General features: G+C 40.2%; 1 protein-coding gene across 1 annotated transcript in view; it reads left to right on the top strand.

Annotated features, from left to right (window-relative positions):
* Positions 1-17,955, top strand: part of Mfsd8 (major facilitator superfamily domain containing 8) — a 30,077-nt gene that overhangs the window by 3,925 nt on the left and 8,197 nt on the right. Inside the window, exons 2-8 of the mRNA XM_021195706.1 lie at positions 3,818-3,909; positions 6,378-6,421; positions 8,306-8,546; positions 9,682-9,795; positions 11,649-11,793; positions 13,173-13,228; positions 16,967-17,075. Of these exons, the coding sequence (XP_021051365.1) occupies positions 3,818-3,909; positions 6,378-6,421; positions 8,306-8,546; positions 9,682-9,795; positions 11,649-11,793; positions 13,173-13,228; positions 16,967-17,075 (801 nt within the window). The remainder of the gene's footprint in view (positions 1-3,817; positions 3,910-6,377; positions 6,422-8,305; positions 8,547-9,681; positions 9,796-11,648; positions 11,794-13,172; positions 13,229-16,966; positions 17,076-17,955) is intronic.

The raw sequence follows: 17,955 nt of genomic DNA, 5'->3' as shown, positions 1-17,955 counted from the left end.
TTATACTCTGTATCCATTGTTTCTCTAGTAGCTCTAATAATGTAATGAACACACATATGTACTCACACAAGCCAGTTACTGTTCATGTGTTGGTTCTGTCCTGTTTTAAACTCTAGTCCCAGCACTTGGGAGGCAGAGGCAGGCAAATCTTTGTAAGTCTGAGGTCAACCTGGTCGACGTATTGAATTCCAGGACAGCAGAACTACATAGAGAGATCCCGTATCGCAAAGCAAAGCAAACTTTTACTGGACCTATCTTTGCTCATGTAACAGTTGACTACTAGGTTTGGGTCAGTATACCTAAGGGCTATCTCACAATCTAGATCCATGGACTGTTTCTTAGTCACAAGACTGTCACCTAACTAACACTGAGAAATTCTAATGTAGTCCATCAGAAGTACAGGCTGCCAGGTCCCCATCCATAATGGGGAATGTCACACTGAATGTAGTGCACACATACACATGAAGGCAAAACACTCATTCACATAAAAGTAAATTTAAAAAGAAAAACAAAAACAAAACTAGAGGCAAAATCTTGCTGTCTGTCCATCCCAGGCTGGTGAGGAGCTTGCCATCTTCTTAGCATCTTGACTGTTTTTCTTTCCAGAGTGTCTTGGGTCCCAGGCTGACCTTGAAGTTCCTATGTAGCCCGAGAGATAACCTTTAATTCCTGATCCCCTTGTCTAATGTTGAGACACCTGTTATGCCTCAGTTTCTTAAGTGCTAGAATTATGGGTTTGGCAAGAACAACTTGTTTTTGTTTCTTTTGTGAGACAAGTTCTCACTTTATAGTCCCGGGTATCCTGGATCCACTACATACCAAGGTTGGCACTGAACATGTAACTGCCTTTTGGTTAGGAAAGATTTTTTTCTTTTAACTAGGGTCTCATTATGTAGCTGTGACTGTCCTGAAACTTCCTGAAGCCCAGGCTGGCTTTAAAGCACAGAGATCCACCTGATTCTGCTTCCTGAGTGCTAGTACTAAAGGCATGTGCCACTACCACCCTGATCTTTCTTATAAAGTGATCATGTGTTTCATTTCTAATCATCAGAGATTAATAATGGGTCTCTAAAAGTATAATACTAGCAAAGTATTAAATTGATACAAAAATCCATAATCTGAGATTCAATGATGCATGCTGTTCCCAGTATGTAATTAACTGCAATGGTATACATTAAATTCAAGTATGTTGATTTTGTAATACGTGAATCTTGAGTTTATCTTTTTCAGATATTTTATATCATGATTAAACGGTCTGTGTGTAGGTCACTATATTATAATATATGCAGTATTTTAAGTACTCAGAATGTATCAGTAATGGGGGCTGGAAAGATGGCTTAGTGGATGTAGGAGCTTGCTTCTCAGCTTGATGACCTTAACTTTGATTCTTGGATCTACTGGGTAGAGAAAACTGACTCTCAGTTTATCCTTTGACCTCTACATGCATGCTGCAGCACTCAAACACATATTATAAAAAATAAAAAATGAGTAAATATAATAAAAACAAAACACATAAATATCAGTAACGAATATCCTTGGCAAATAGTACATGTAAACATGTTTCTTCTTCCCTGCCATTTCTTTTTTCTTTTCTTTTTTTGTTTTTTTGAGGCAGGGTTTCCCTGTGTAGCCCTGGCTGTCCTGGAACTCACTCTGTAGACCAGGCTGGCCTCGAACTCAGAAATCCGCCTGCCTCTGCCTCCCAAGTGCTGGGATTAAAGGCGAGCACCACCACGCCCAGCTTCCCTGCCATTTCTTGTTTGTTTGAGATAGGGTTTCTCTATGTAGCCCTGGCTTCCCTGGAACTTGATCTAGGCTGCCCTACAACTACAGAGATCCACCTGCCTCTGCCTCCCGAGTGCTGGGATCAAAAGGCATGTGCTACTTCCAGCTTCCTTCTGACAATTCTAAGCCTAACGTTACATTTGAAAAAAGAAAGGTTTTCAATGATGATTAAATTTGACAACATCACAGTCTATTTTGTAAAATACTCTGGGACCACAGACATCATGGTACCAGAGCTTTACTGAGGGAAGAGGATTTAGACTCTGTGGCCAGCCCGGCATAGAACCATCTCTTAACAAACAACAGTGGCAACAGAAACAAATGAAGCCCTTTCTCCAAAAGAAAATACTCTTGGAACATAATTGGGCATTTTTTTCTGTTTAAGTGTTTCTGGATTTGTGGAAATAGTAGTACCCACATCAAGGTAAATTTGCCAATTCTGTTTGGTACTTATTTAGTCATTTAATAAGCATAAACACTCAGGTATCACCTAACAGAGGTAGGATGTCAGTTATATACTCACTTTTAGTCTGCTGTATCCCCATAAGCTCTTTGGTCCACAAGTAGGACTTATTTGGTAATTCATGTCAGAGCAAAGGGCGGTGCTCCAGGAAGCTCCAGGCTGGCACTGTCTTAGGTCACATCATTCCAGTCAGAACAGCTCACAGCAAAAGTAATATGCTTTCATCCAGAATGAGTGCCAGAAACATGAGAGTAATTATAGAAAAGTAGATCTTAAAAAAAAAAAAAGATTAGTTATTTATTTTATGTATATGAGTATACCATTGCTCTCTTCAGACATACCAGAAGAGGACATCAGATCCTGGGAATTGAACTCAGGACCTCTGGAAGAGCAGTCGGTGCTCTTAACCGCTGAGCCATCTCTCCAGTCCGAAAAGTATATACATATATCTTTTCTGTATTTGCTCATTCATTTGTGTGTGTGTGGGGGGGGCACATGTGTGCCATGTTATACCTGTAAAGGTCTTTAATTCTACTGTGTGAGTTCTAGGAAGGGAATCCAGGTCATTGGGCAGGAACCTTTACCCATCTCACCATCCTCATAGTAATTAGTGTTCAATATATCCCATTTGGAGGAGATCTATTTCTTGTAGCTACTTTATGTAACTTTTCTTGAGAAAGTGTGTTCATTCATCCTGTTAGATTAATACCTTTCTCTTGCATGTGGCAATAGAAAAGGAGAGCTGAGGACATGGCTCAGTGGTTAAAATGCTTGCTGTGCATGCGAGAGGACTAGAGTTTGGATCCCTAGAAACTCATGTAAATGCCATGTGGTTATGATGACCCACCTGTAATTCCACCATCGAAGGAAAGAGACGGGGGTCCCAGAACAACCTGGCTAGCCAGACTGTCCATATCTTCCATCAGGCCACCATATGCACACCCCTACCATATAAACACCAAAACTTGAAAAAAGAAAAAAAATAGTAAAATAATTGCTTTGAAAAACATTTTACTTTTTAAAGGTATCTTGTATCTTCTAAATAACTGTATAGTGGTGCATTAATACAGCCCTACAATCCAGTGAAATTTAAAATGCTTTTTCAGAGGTGAACTAGTGTAACCATAGCCAATATTAATAAATTTTGCTTGTTATATAACTTTTATATCTTTTGTTTGTTGGTTTGTTTTTTTGAGACAGGGTTTTCTGTGTAGCCTTGGCTGTCCTGGAACTCAATTGTAGACCAGCTAGCTTCCAACTTAGAGATCTGCCTGCTTCCGTCTCCTGAGTGCTGGGATCAAAGGAGTGTGCCACCACAGTGTGGCCCACTTGTTAATGCATAAATCCCTGCTCCTAGTGATCAGGAGGTCCAGATCTTGTGTATTATCCGAAATGCATGGGGTTTTCTTTTCTAGTTCCTGGATCTTTGGAGGAGATAGTACACGTGCATTTTGCTGTGATTCACTGAAGTCAGGTGATGGAATCTCCACCCACAGTTAACATTTTGGATTTGGAGTTTTAAGATTAGGGACTCTCAACTCTGTTAACCCTTTTCTTCTTTCCACCTAGAGAATGGGGCATGATAGAAACCCAAGAGCATTACAAGAGTAGATGGAAGTCTGTGAGGATCCTCTACCTTACAATGTTCCTCAGCAGTGTGGGTAAGTGCCAGAAGCTGCACAGTTCTACAGTTCAGAGTAAAATGCTTTAGCTTTGGACAGTTTTAAGGGTAGTTACTTATCCATTTATTTGTTGTTTTTTGAGATAGGTTTTTCTGTATAGCCCTGGTTATCCTGGAACTTTCTCTGTAGACTAGGCTGGCCTTAGGGATCTGTCTGCCCCCTCCCTCAAGTGCTAGGATTAAATGCATGCCCAGTTTACCTATTTAGAAAAAGCCTCACTATGTAGCCCAGGCTGGCCTTGAACTCAGGGTTCTGCTATCCGAGCCTCCCTAGTATTGAGATTATAGGTGCGTACCATCATGCCAGACTGATTTGATTTCTTCCTTTAAAATAGTTTTTATTGCTCAGCTGTCTTAAGAAACAGTTTCAAGTTTTATAACAGAAAAAAATTACTTCAGATATTAATTGGCATGCTAGAGATTTTACTTGATGTAACTTTCTTTACTGTAAAATGTACCTTTTTTAATGTTCTGGTTGGGAGATATTTTGAAACAGTTTCACTGTGTGCCCCGCACTGTTGACCCTCCTGTCTCAGCCTCCTACATGCTGAGATTAGAGGTGTGGGCCACCAGGTCTGCCGAAGAATTGATTGGCTCTTGAACTCCCTTATTCCTCAGAGTCAATTCAATTCTAAATACTTAGAGAGTTGTGTACACCTCAGAAAGAGTGCTGCCTAGTATGGTCAGGGTCCTGAGGTCCCCAACACTGCCAAAATAACAATAATAATAATAATAATACAAAAAACAAAACCAAAAACCAAAAAACTTTTAAAAACAAAGTAAAACAAAAACAGGAAGATGAGGCTAATAATAAAGTTGGTTATATTCAGAACAGATGCTGGGGACATCAGGATGACTCAGTGGATAAAAGTTCAACTAAGGACCTGAGTTCAATCTCTGGAACCTATGTAGCACAGGCTACATACTGAGACTCTATTTCAAGAAACTAGACTTCTGTTTTTTCTTTTGCAATTATTATGTTGTCTATGTGAGTGTTTTCCTGCACGTGTATATGTGAAGAGGTCAGAAGAAGCTGTTGGATCCCTTGGAACTTGGGATCCAGAGTTACAGATGGCTGTGGGCCACCATCTGGGTGCTGGGAACTGAATGCAGGTCCTCTAGAAGACTAGGTGCTCTTAACCACTGAGCCATCCCTTCAGCCCAAGCCAATAGACTGTGACCGAAACACTAATAGCAGAACAGTAGAAACACTACTACTGGAGCATGAATCTTAGGGTATTCTGCTTAGTGAAGGAAGCCAGTCCTGCCTGACTCTACCCCCTCTCCTCAGCACCAGGGTTAGCATGATGACCTCTGCATCCAGCTTTTTGTAATGCTGAGAGTCCAAACTAAGGTCTCCATGCTTGTGTGGCAAGCACTTTACATACTGACCCATCATCCCAGCCCTATGTAGTGTGCTTTGAATATAGTCACCCTCCTGTTGCCCTCTCCTATCTCCTACATGAATTGTATACTTTAAAGGGAGGAGCCATGTGGTGCATTTCTTTTTCTTTTTTTTTTTTTTCTTTTTTTTTTTTTGAGACAGGGTTTCTCTATATAGCCCTGGCTATCCTAGAGCTCACTTTGTAGACCAGGCTGGCCTCGAATTCAGAAATTCGCCTGCCTCTGCCTCCTGAGTACTGGGATTAAAGCAATGTCTCAAGTTGGTTTGAAACTTTTGATCCCCCTGCCTCAGCCTCCCAAATGCTGAGATTACAGAGATGGGCCAGTACTCCCAGAAATAAAGCTAAACATTTAAGAATAGGCCTTCCACAATTTTCGACTAGATTTGCCTAACATTTAGAATGGACAAATCGGGCTGGACTGTAACTGGCTGGTAGAGTACTTACCTAGAATTTATGAGGCCTGGTTTGATCCCCATCACTACAGAAAAGTAAAAAACAAAAAAAGGCAACGTTGACAAACAGTGTAAGAGTTTTCCGTTATAGCATTGAGTGGGAAAACTTATCAGGAATCAGGAGTTTGCTTTTGAAGTATGGCCATCTTCAAGTAACTTAGTTTATATTACTTCCCTTGAGATGGTGTTCCAGTTCCTTCACTTCCTTGCAGTGAATTGCTCTTTCAAACAGTACAGATGATTTCCCTCTGACAAGGTGGCCTTTCTTCTACTCATGTGTGCTATGAAGACTCAACAGAGCTTTCAGTAATTTCCACTATGGCAAAGATACATGAGAGAAGAGAGACAAATTCTTTGCCCTTGCTAGATCAAGCATAGTCAGGGACTATAATTACCTTGTTTCTATTTTGTTATTAGAATTTATTCTTCTTCTGATAATTAACATTTTACTGCTTGATTAATTAAGCATTGTGTATATAAATTGTCAGGTTCAGAATATTTTAAAAAATCTTTGCTGTATTTCCAAAAGCTATGGCTCTAATAGTGATTACATCATTATAATGCAAGTAAACATGTCTGCCTCTTTGCAGGTTTTTCTATAGTGATAATGTCCATCTGGCCATATCTTCAAAAGGTTTGTGCATTTCAATCTGTTTTTTGAACTAACAGTAGAGGTAACTCTAATGTTATTAAGCATTGTCTAAAGAGTGTCTTTAGTGTGTTGTAGTTTGATCTGTTCTAGAATAACTTAAAGTAATAGTTCCTCAATGGCAGTATAAGTTGGTCATATGCTTTATTGTACAGACAAAAACATTTGAAGCAAAAAGGATGCTGTGCCAAGAAGCAGACAACTGCCTAGAGAGTAGCAAAGAGAGTAAAGCTGTGACTGCCAACTGACTCAGCTGTCACTGACTCATGACCTTGTCACACCCTCCCTAGGGAAGAACAGCTCAAGAAGACAAGTGGATTCTTAAAATGTACTGATCATATTTCTGAGGAATAATTTCATGATTTTCCTGTTGAATTAATTTGGGTTTTCAGGAAAACTTGTGAAAAGGATAGGCAATATGGCTGTCTCTTGATATTCCTGGGAGATTGGTTTTCAGGTCCCCCCAGAGTGTACCTAAAAGTGTGGATGTGCAAGTCTGTTACATAAAGTGATGTAGTATTTGCATATAATATTCAGATGTATGCTGCAGTCATCTCTAGATTACATATGATGTCTAGGACAATGCCAACATTATATGGTTGTTAACTGCTCTGTCCTAGAACAGTGACAAGAAAAGTGTCTGTGTTTTTAGTTTACTCTCATCCTTTGTGTGTGAAGGTCAGAGCTTACATTGTCCTCTCCTCACCTGGAACTCTCGGCCTCTTAACGATGATTACTTGGGCTTAAATTCTCTGTATCTTTACCAGCTCCCTCTTTGCTTATTGATTTTCCAGAGATACATATGTGTTAGGCTTTGGCCTATAGCAGATACATAGACAGCAATGTGTTTAACTTACTTCAGTGACTCAGGCTCTGCTGGGCTGCACACAGTTATCTTAGCTCCTTTCCAGCTCCTTTTCTCTCCTTCCTTCCTGTGTTTTCCTTCCTCTCTCCTCCCCTTCGTCCTTTCTATCGTTTGGTTCTCCCTTCACACCTCTGCACCTCTCATGTCCTCCAGAAAGCTTTCTCTGGTTGCCATTACCCAATTTTGTCCAGAAAACGTGTTAATAGTTGCTCCTCCTCATCCTTGAAGCTGTATCCAACAAATTCAAGAAAACGTGGTTTGGAAATATCACTCCCTAAGCTGTACTATGTGGCAGCTATGTTTACAGAATTTGCATTGTAGTAGGCATTATAAGTGATCAGAGATGACTTACGCCTATAGAGGATGTGTGGTTGGTTTGCAGACATGTTCTATGTAAAAGGCCAATGTGTGCACTCATCCTGGTGTCCTCTGGTGTCCTGGAGTCAATTCTGAGGAGGACATGAAAGCTTGACACCACTTCATCTCTGTATCATTAGTATTTACCATATGGTATGATGTTGGATGTACAGTGATAGAATCCCACCCCCCCCCCACCTTGATTGTTGCCTGTTTAGGATTTCTCCACAGAAATACTAACCCACAAAGGTTCTGGTAGAAATTCAGGTGGTTCAGCCACACTACAGTACAGCCTGGATATTTGCCACAAGCTAATTATAGTTTTACTAAGTGACCTAGCAGCCATGTTCCCAGGCACTTAGTTACCAGTTTCTGAGACTTACATACATTAGAAATCTGCCTTGGCGGTGATTCTGATGTATTAAAAGCGTTCCGTGTTCCTTTCTACTGGCTCACACCCTGGATTGAAAAGTCTTCCTTGTGGTAGTTATATGTAGTTTCAAACATGAATAAACTTTGCTTTCCTGATTAAACCTAAAAAAAAAAAAAAAAAAAAAAAAAGAAATCTGCCTTGGAATGTTTGTGACTGCCAGAACTAAAGACTGCTGTTGTGTAATGACTCTCAAAGCATTTACTTCTCTCTGCAGATTGATCAGACAGCTGATGCAAGTTTTTTGGGCTGGGTTATTGCTTCATATAGTCTTGGCCAAATGGTAGCTTCACCTCTATTTGGCTTATGGTCTAATTATAGGCCGAGAAAAGAACCTCTTATCGTCTCCATCTCTATTTCGGTGGCAGCCAACTGCCTATATGCGTATGTCCACGTGCCAGCTGCTCATAATAAATACTACATGTTGATTGCTCGTGGATTGGTGGGATTTGGAGCAGGTAACTGTGCATGCATGTGTGTTTGTGTGTGTTAGGTCACATTCTTCTTACTGTTCCTAGCCATGTCTCTCCCCTGTGTCATCCCTTCTCAGTTTTACATCCCTGGTTCAGCAAATTCTGCCTCTGTCCATGATCCTTCTGTTACGTGCATGTTCACCAGTCTTCACCCTCAGGGCACACATTAAGTGCTATGTGTAGTGTGGAGCCCTTTCAAGCGTCTTGAATGCATCCTTTTCTATTTTTGGCCTTTGCTTGCCCTATTGTATTGGTTCCGTCATTCCCCGCCAATTATAGTAAGCTTTCTTTCTTTCTTCTTTTTTTTTTTTTTTGCATTAGAAGCAGTAAATGATATTTTAAATGTTCTGTGGTTCCTAGCAGAGTCTTTACTAAAAATAAATGCTTGAAACATTTTTAAAACTTTTATTTTATTTTAAAACGTATTATGTATGTCTGTGAAAATTTGCAAGTGTGAGTACCCTCAGAGGCCAGTAGATGGCACTGAATTCCCCAGAGCTGGAGCTACCTTGCCTGTGAGGTGTCTAAAGTGGGTGCTAGGAACTGAAATCAAGTGTGCTACAAGAGAACACTGTGAATGCCTAACCCCTGAGCCCTTTCCAGCCAGAAGTATTGTACTTAAATTCTTAGTGCAGTTATTCAGGTTCTGTATTACATACCTATGCAGTTTGGGGCACATTTCCTTATAGCATGGCAGTCTGCCGTTAATGTGCAGCTGCCTATTATTTGATAAAATCTTGGTATTGTAATGTCATTTTACATGATCTAGAACTGTGTCTTTAGTCCTATGGGTGGCAAGTTTTATTTTGATTCTTGTTTTGGTGGTGGGGGTTGTTTTTGAGACAAGGTCTCACTATATACCTTAGGCTGGCCTAGAACTCTGTGCTGACCTCTTCCACCCAGTTGCTGGCATTATAGATGTGCACCCCTAGCCTAGCTGCATTGTTTCTGTATACAAGACAATACTGTGTTCCATAGTTTTGTGTTTGTTCAGTCAAAATCTTACGTTGTACGGTGGCATAGAAGGGACCAGGGTGTTCTTTAGTATTTCTTGCTCTGTGTAAAGCTGGGTGAGGTAAGCGTTACAGCTGGAGGCTGATTCCTCCCCTTTACTCCCTAGGAAATGTTGCTGTTGTCAGATCATACATTGCTGGTGCTACTTCCCTTCAGGAAAGAACCAACGCCATGGCTAATACGAGCACATGCCAAGCCCTGGGCTTTATTCTCGGTCCAGGTAGGGGGTCTTTACGTGCCTACTTAAATTTGAATCAGGATAACTTTTGAGGTTCAAATTTACATGTAATCCATCTGTGAGACTTTGTGGCTAAAGGGAGAAGGAAGGAGGGAGCTGAGAAAGTAAGAAGGGTTAACATGCTCAAAGTACAGGGATCCAGATCCATAACTAACCCACTGTGACTGTAAGAAAGTTAAGCACTGTAACCCAAGTGTGTGTGTGTGTGTGTGTGTGTGTGTGTGTGTCACAGATCAGACAGAACTCAAGGCTTTGTGCATGCGAGGCAATCACTCCACCACTGACCTATATATAGCCTTAGCAGGGAGGGACTGTAGTGGGTTTTGTTTTGTTTTTTAAATAAGTCTTTTTAAAAAATTATTTATTCATTTTATGTATATGAGTACCCTGCTGTTCTCTTTAGACACACCAGAAGAGGGCATAGGTTTCCATTACAGATGGTTGTGAGCCACCATGTGGTGGCTGGGAATTGAACTCAGGACCTCTGGAAGAGCAGTCCGTGCTCTTAACTGCTGAGCTATCTTTCCAGCCTGACAGTAGTGTTTTTAATACACTTCTATTTGCCTCAATACCAGAGCTCTTACTTAAGCATTGTTTGCCCATTTTACAGATGAACAAATCTCTAATCTCATGGTATAAAAAGTCTATCTAGAATCTCCAAAATAGGTGGGAAGTCCCGGGCCCAGAACTGACGTTTTTCTGGTTGCTTTGAACAGTGCTATTGTAAGGACAGCATCTGCTCTCGTCCTTAGCTGAAGTTAGATCCCAGTCACTGACAGGGCCCATGGACAATCCTCTCAGCCAAGTTTCAACATGGACTTAATATTAAGTGATAGTAAATGCGCATAATTTAAAGACCACCTACACAGTAATATTAAAAATATTTGACTCGAAAATGTCATATTTCTCTTTCTTGTAATGAAGGTGATTAGCATCCTAATTAGTTTAGCCAACAGGATTGCTCAGTGGGTCTTTACCTTTGCACTCACTGCCAAACTTGGTGGGCCGAGTTTGCTCCCTTGCGACCACACTGTGGAAGGGCAGATGAGACTCTTCAGCTGTTCTCTCACCTTCACAGGCACAGCCTGGCAAATGAAAGCCCTCCCACCCCACATGCACAGAGGACCCTAGAGCAATTCAACTGAACATTTATCATTTACTTGCTGAATACATTGTAGCTTAACTTTCATATAGAGTAGCTTTCTTTTTTTTATTTTTAGAAAAGTAGGTGCTGGGTGCTCAGTGGTAGGGTAGATACTTGGCATGCCAAAGACCCCATTCTCAGTACTCCTCCTCCCCCACAAAAATGAAGAACATGTTATAGATCCGTGAAAATATTATAATAAATCCAACTGTGTAAAAATAATAGATGCTAATAAAACGGAAAGATGAAGAGATGAGGAGTTGGCTTGTTAGTTTGTCAGTGCACACATCTATGTCACATCGTTAACACTGTCTCCCCGAAGAGCCTTCTTAGATGGTTTGCTACTTATTTCATCCTGCCTGCAATGTTATGCCACATATTTATCACATATAATAATATATGTGCAAGTGTGTGTGTGTGTGTGTATATATATATATATATATATATGTGTGTGTGTGTGTGTGTGTGTGTGTGTGTGTGTGTATACACACATACGTATGTATGTCTGTGATTTATATAAGAAAAGGATAAATTGTCTCCACTAACCAAGAGCCAATTTTTTTCACTCCTGTTGAGATTCCTTAACATATGGTAGCTCCTATGTACTAGCAGTCTGTGGTAAGCATCTTGTATAGTTTTTAGCTTTTGGTTCCCATATCAAAACTGACTTGTATACATATTTCTTTATCAGTTTTTCAGACTTGCTTTGCACTCATTGGAGAAAAGGGTGTGACGTGGGACATCATCAAGCTGCAGGTCAACATGTATACAGCACCAGTTTTACTTGCAGCCTTCCTGGGAATTCTAAACATTATTCTGATTCTTTTTATATTAAGGTAACTACATAGAAGTGATAAGCTATATTTGTAGATTCTAAAAGTTAACAAGCCTTGTTATTACTGAAGTATAATTATTCCTATGAAGTCTTTTTGTGTATATAGGACTGAGGATTGAACCTTGGTCCTCATACATGCTAAATATACCCTCTACCACTCTGGAACCCCAGGTCTTAGCACCCATTATAAATATTTACTTTTATGTTTCTAAGTATTTACCTACAAGTATATATGTGAACCACATGCATGCAATGCCTTCAGGAACCAGAAGGGAGAATTAGGTCACCTTGAAGTGGTGAAGATATTTTTAGGTTTATTGGTTATATTTATTAGTAAATCATTAATAACCCTATAGTTAGGTTTCAGAACCAAATCTGGGTGTTCTGCAAGAACATCAAGTGCTTTTAGCTGCTGAAGCTCCTCTCTAGCCACTTTTACTTTTTATTTTGATATAGGGTCCTGTTAAGTTGCCTAATCCTGTACCAGGCAGGGCTTAACTTTGCAACCTCCTGCATTAGCCTCCAGGTAGCTGAGATTATAGGCCTGATCTGTGAGGCCTGGCCCTGTGAATTCTTTATGTTTTGCTGTCTATAGGTGGGGTCATAGTTTTTGATCAGCTAAAGTATATTATATTGGCAATTGCAGTAATAAAACAGATTAGGAATGAACACAAATTAGGAAGATCTATTCTTGATTTACTAACTGTAAGTTTTTAAATGTGGAAATGATATTTCATTTTCTAAAACTAGTACCATTACTTTGTATTTCTTGTTTTTAGTTTTTAGAAAATGTCTTACTGTGTGGACAAAGCTGCCTGAGAACTTCTCTTACCTTAACCTCTGAAATGCTGGGATTATAGGTGTATGTTACCAATAATACTAGCATTGTTACATTATATTTTCTTAGAGTGCTTCATTCAATTTTCCAAAACCACTCATAGCTAATTTTTAAAGCATTGAAAAATTTAAAAATGTACTAAGGTAAATCACATATGCTTCTAAATAAATTTTGAAAATGTCTTATATGATGATATGTGGTCTTCCTGATCAGGAGAGTGAGGCCAGAGAATTACTTGATCCCAGGCGGCTGACAGCTGATCCCAGGTGAGGGCCTTTCCTTACCAAAGCTCACTCTGGAAATATAGCTCAAGACTTGTGGCTCATTTGTCCAGCATGTATAAGGCCCTATTCTTCATGCTCAGTAATAAAAAAAAAGATATTTTTAGGTTTATTGGTTATATTTATTAGTAAATCACTAATAACCCTATTTCTCAGAAGCCAATAAGAAAAACCTAGTCTGGCTATGGAAAAGATAGGGTGCTGATAAGCAAACTGTTTCTGAATTAAGGTCTCGTTAATACTTGTGCTTTTCTTTTTAAGAGAGCATCGTGTGGATGACTTGGGACGCCAGTGTAAGAGTGTGAATTTTCGAGAAGGTACTGTTAGCCTGTGTGGCACCACCTGAGTATCCTGATTCTTGGTATTCACATGGCTTTTGCCCCTCAGCACAATACAGTGGGTGACTGGGGAATATTTTTAAAGGTAAAAGAAACACACATTAACTTACTTAAACAAACCTATACCTATCTGTTATGTGGTGTTTATGATTGGCAAGACTAAAGCCATTGCTTGTGTTTTTCAAAGAGGGTGTCTCAAAACCCTTGTATTCCCTGCCATGCTTCTGGTAACTCTAGTACAGGGTCTGCCTCAAGCAGTTTTTGTGGTTGTTTTGAAACAGTGTCTCAGTATGTAGCTCAGACTGGCCTTGAAAATGAAGTGCTTGAGGGCAAGGCTCTCCTATACCTTGAGCTCCTCTGCCTCAGTACTGAGGTCACAGTTGTACTACACCCAGTGTCCAGCAGCTCCCAGAACCTTAATCACAACAGAAGGCCTTCTGTTATTGTGTAAATAAGCATTTTCATCTTTTAAATTATTTTGTGGTGTATCCATGTGTATATGTGTGCAGATGTGTTTGCCCATGTAGGTGTACTCAGAGGTCAGAGGTCCACATCAGATGTTTGCCTTGTTTGTTCTCTAATTATATAACTTCTTATATTACTATTATTATATCTCAAATGATATCCCACTTCCCGGTTACCCCTCCGTCACCCCCCCCCATTCCTCATCTGCCCTCCCTTTTGCCTGTATGAAAGTGTTCCTCCACCCTCCCACACTCTTCCGCCCCACTGCTCCAGCACCCCCCTACTCAGCTGCCTCAAACCTCTCCGGGACCAAGGGCCTCCCCTACTGTTGCTGTCCAGCAAGGCCATCCTCTGCTACATATGTATCTGGAGCCAAAGATCCCTTTAGGTACACTCCTTGGTTGGTATTCTAGTTTCTGGGAGAACTGGGTGGTCAGGCCAGCCTATGCTGTTCTTCCAATGGGGTTGCAATCCCCCTCCACTCCTCCAGCCTGCTCCCCACCAGGTTCCCTGAGTTCAGCCTGATAGTTGACTTTAAGCATCCACATCTGCATCGGTCAGTTGCTGGCTGGACCTTCCCAGGAACTGCCACACTTGGTACCAGTCCACAAGTGCCTCTTGACCACTCCAACAATGTTGGGTTTAGTGTCTGCAGACATGATGTATCCCCAGGTGGGACCGTTCCCCAGTTGGCCTTTCCTTCAGTCTCTGTTCCATTTTTTTTGTCCCTGTTCTTCACTTGGACAGGAACATTTCTGGGTTAAAAAAAAACTTTTGAGATGGGTGGGTGGCCCTATCACCTTACCATCTGAGTCAGAGTCCCTCACTGACCTAAGCTTGCCATTTTGGATAGAATGGTTGGCTAGGGAGCCCACAAAAGTCCACCTGTCTCTGTCACCAGGGCTGGGCTACTGGTCAGCACCACCACTCCTGAGTTTCACATGGACACAGGGGACCTGGACTCAGATCTAAGTGCCTGCACAGCAGACATTTCACCAGTCTTCTTTATACCTTTTTTTTTTTTTTTTTTTTTTTTTTTTGAGATAGGGTTTCTCTGTATGGTGAGTTAGGGGTATTTTACTTAATAAATTNTGCACAGCAGACATTTCACCAGTCTTCTTTATACTTTTTTTTTTTTTTTTTTTTTTTGGCTTATTTAGAAGTTCCCAATATGGTGAGTTAGGGGTATTTTACTTAATAAATTGTTATTTAATTACTGGTTGTGGCATTCAACCATGTGAAAGAATGTAAGCTGGTACTTGCTCAGGGACTTCATAATACTATACAAAACCCAAGTATAGTTTTACTAAATACTTGCATATAAAATCATTTTAATATTTCAATAAATATCTTGATAAAATGCAAATGGTAAAAACTCATTTGATCTTTTAAATTTAAGAGTGGGATTGTAATTACTAAGTACATATAATTGGGGGTGGGGTGGAGTGATGGCTCAGCAGTTAACAGCACTTACTGCTCTTGCTGAGGACCTGGGTTCAGTTCCCAGCCCCCACATGGTGGCTCATAACTAACTGTAACTCCAGTTCCAGGGGCTCTGAAGCCCTCTCTGAACCTCTACAAGCACTAAGTATATACTTATGTGCAGGCAAGACACTGATATACATACATATCAATTAATTTAACTTAAAAGTTGGATCAATATATTGAAGTAGTCTTTCCTTAAAATCCTTGTAATTAGGCACTTAGTCAACTTCCTCAGCCTGTGATACATTTCCAAGATTCCTACAGCAACCAGTACTGTGAGGCTGGAAGCTAACCATGTATGTTGGAAATGTCACTCTGAAATTCAGCAGTATTCATACTTGACTCCAAGAAGTCAAGAGAGGCTCTGGGTAGTACTTAAGAATTAGAGGTGTTCTCCAGATAGGATGAGGGTCAGAAGAGCTAGGGACTGCTTCTGTGAAAGGATCCCGATGAAGGCGACCAGTACTCTTGGTGTGACTGGAAAGAAAAGTCAGAAGTGATTCCTATGAATACTACAGACCATTTCTAAACCTCCTTTCTCCTGAGATAGAAACTTAACATGCTTTCTATGGCTTTCCCTGAAGAAAGCCATACCATGCTTCCCCCTTGCCACCACACACACGTACACGCACTCAGCTTGTCCATGCCTGTGTTATTTACATCATCCACACTGAGTAACAACATGAGGAATGGATGTCCTTGGATTTATATGGCTGTGTGCATAACTTTGAAGTTGTGTCAGGTATGGTCTGTACTGAATACACAATTAGTTCAAGGTGAGGAATTGTGCTTTGCCCTCTAAAGCCACTGCCTTGCAAAGTTACAAATGATTTTCATTTTTGAGATAGGTCTTGTCTTATAGCTCAGGCCGGTCTTCAACTCATGATTCTGCTGCCTAAGCCTCCTGAGAACAGAGATAACAGTGCATATCACCAACCCTGGCATTAACATAACTTGTAATTAATATATTCTCAGACAGTTTAATATATGTACACAATATACAGACTGCCCTCATTCCCACCCTTCTCTGATCTGCCTGCCTCTCCTGCTACCCCCCTGCCCCCCAAAGTTTAATGTAACCTTTTTAATTACGGGGAAGTAAAGTTAAACATTTTAAAATGTTTATTTTGTGTATATGACATGCTGTACTTTGGGAGTTTGCTCTCACCACAGAGGTCTAGGGGAATCAAACTCTAGACTGTCTTTGGTGGAAGGGCCTTTTGCCATTGAGCCATCTTGCTGGTCCCAAAAGAAAGACTTTTACTAGCACAAATTTCATATAGTGTTGACATAAAAAAAAAGTCATTGAAATGAACCAAAGAACTGGGATCTGGTTTAATGAACTACTGATAGAACTTAGTGAAATCATTAAGTTTAAATTTTAGATAAAGTCGAAAAATCAGTACCTGGAAATGAAAGCAAATGCATTTTTCATGATGTCTATAAAATGCACACTTGGATTGGGAGACACCAATTGGAGAGACATAAGCTAGCCTGAGTAATTCCTGCAGACAGTAGACTCCAGTGTGCTTCCTGAAGAGTGGCCAAATTACTTTAAATACCATTGAAGACTGCTTACTCTCTGAGCCCTATTCCCGCACACACACCCCCACCAACCCCCACTCCCCACCAGCCCCATCCAGCCTTGGCCTCTCAAGTCCTGGGATGATAGTTGTGAGCCATCACTCCTGGCAAAGAATTTCCTATTACTTTACTATCATGTGAAAATTAGATATATAACTAATATTACTTTTCTCCTATTTATAGAAAATACAGATGAACTTCAGATTCCTGAAGGAAGTATTGATCAAGTTGCTGTTGTGGCTACCAATATTGTGTTTTTTGTGGTTTTGTTTATCTTTGCCGTTTATGAAACGTAAGTTTTATCTTGAATTTATTTAAATCGGATTACTTACTAATCCATGTTCTTTAATGCACTCTTAATTATGCATAGATTTTGAATTTTAAAAACTTATGTAAGAGCCAGACAATGGTGGTACACATATTTCAGCACTCAGGAGGCAGAGGTAGGCAGATCTCTTAAATATGTGGCCAGCCTGGTTAGTTTCAAGTTAGTTTCAGGACATCCAAGGCTACACAGAGAAACTCTGTCTGGAAAAAACAAAAACCATCCAAACAAACAAAAATTATGTTAAGGCAGTTTTTTTTGTTTGTTTTTGTTTTTTTGAGACAGGGTTTCTCTGTATAGCCCTGGCTGTCCTGGAACTCATTTTGTAGACCAGGCTGGCCTCGAACTCAGAAATCCGCCTGCCTCCGCCTCCCAAGTGCTGGGATTAAAGGCGTGCGCCACCACAAATAAGATTTTTGTTTTGTTTTGTTTTTTCTTTCTTCCTTTTTTTCTTTTTTCTTTGAGACACCGTTGAATTCTTGATTAAGACTAGGCTAGCATTGGACTTACAGAGATCTGTCTCTGCCTCTCAAATTCTGGGATTAAATGGATGTGCCACCATAACCAATTTAAATAAAAATGCATGAGGATTATCATAACATAATTAACACCAAGTCTGGCAATATTAGCTACATTTAATCCTTGATCAATAATTATAAAATGTATAACTCATTCATCCTTTTCAAAAATCATATGACCCTTTCAAGAGAGAAAAGTATATATATAAAACTAGATACTATAAATAATTCAGTACCAAATGCATTATATACACACATATACACAAACAACACACACACACACACACACACACACACACACACACACACACACACACACACACACACAC

Source organism: Mus pahari, chromosome 4 (genome assembly GCF_900095145.1).
Source record: "Mus pahari chromosome 4, PAHARI_EIJ_v1.1, whole genome shotgun sequence".
In the NCBI taxonomy this organism is placed as follows: Eukaryota; Metazoa; Chordata; class Mammalia; order Rodentia; family Muridae; genus Mus; species Mus pahari.
Note: the sequence above shows the minus strand (reverse complement) of the source record. Positions and strands in the feature narration are given on the sequence as shown.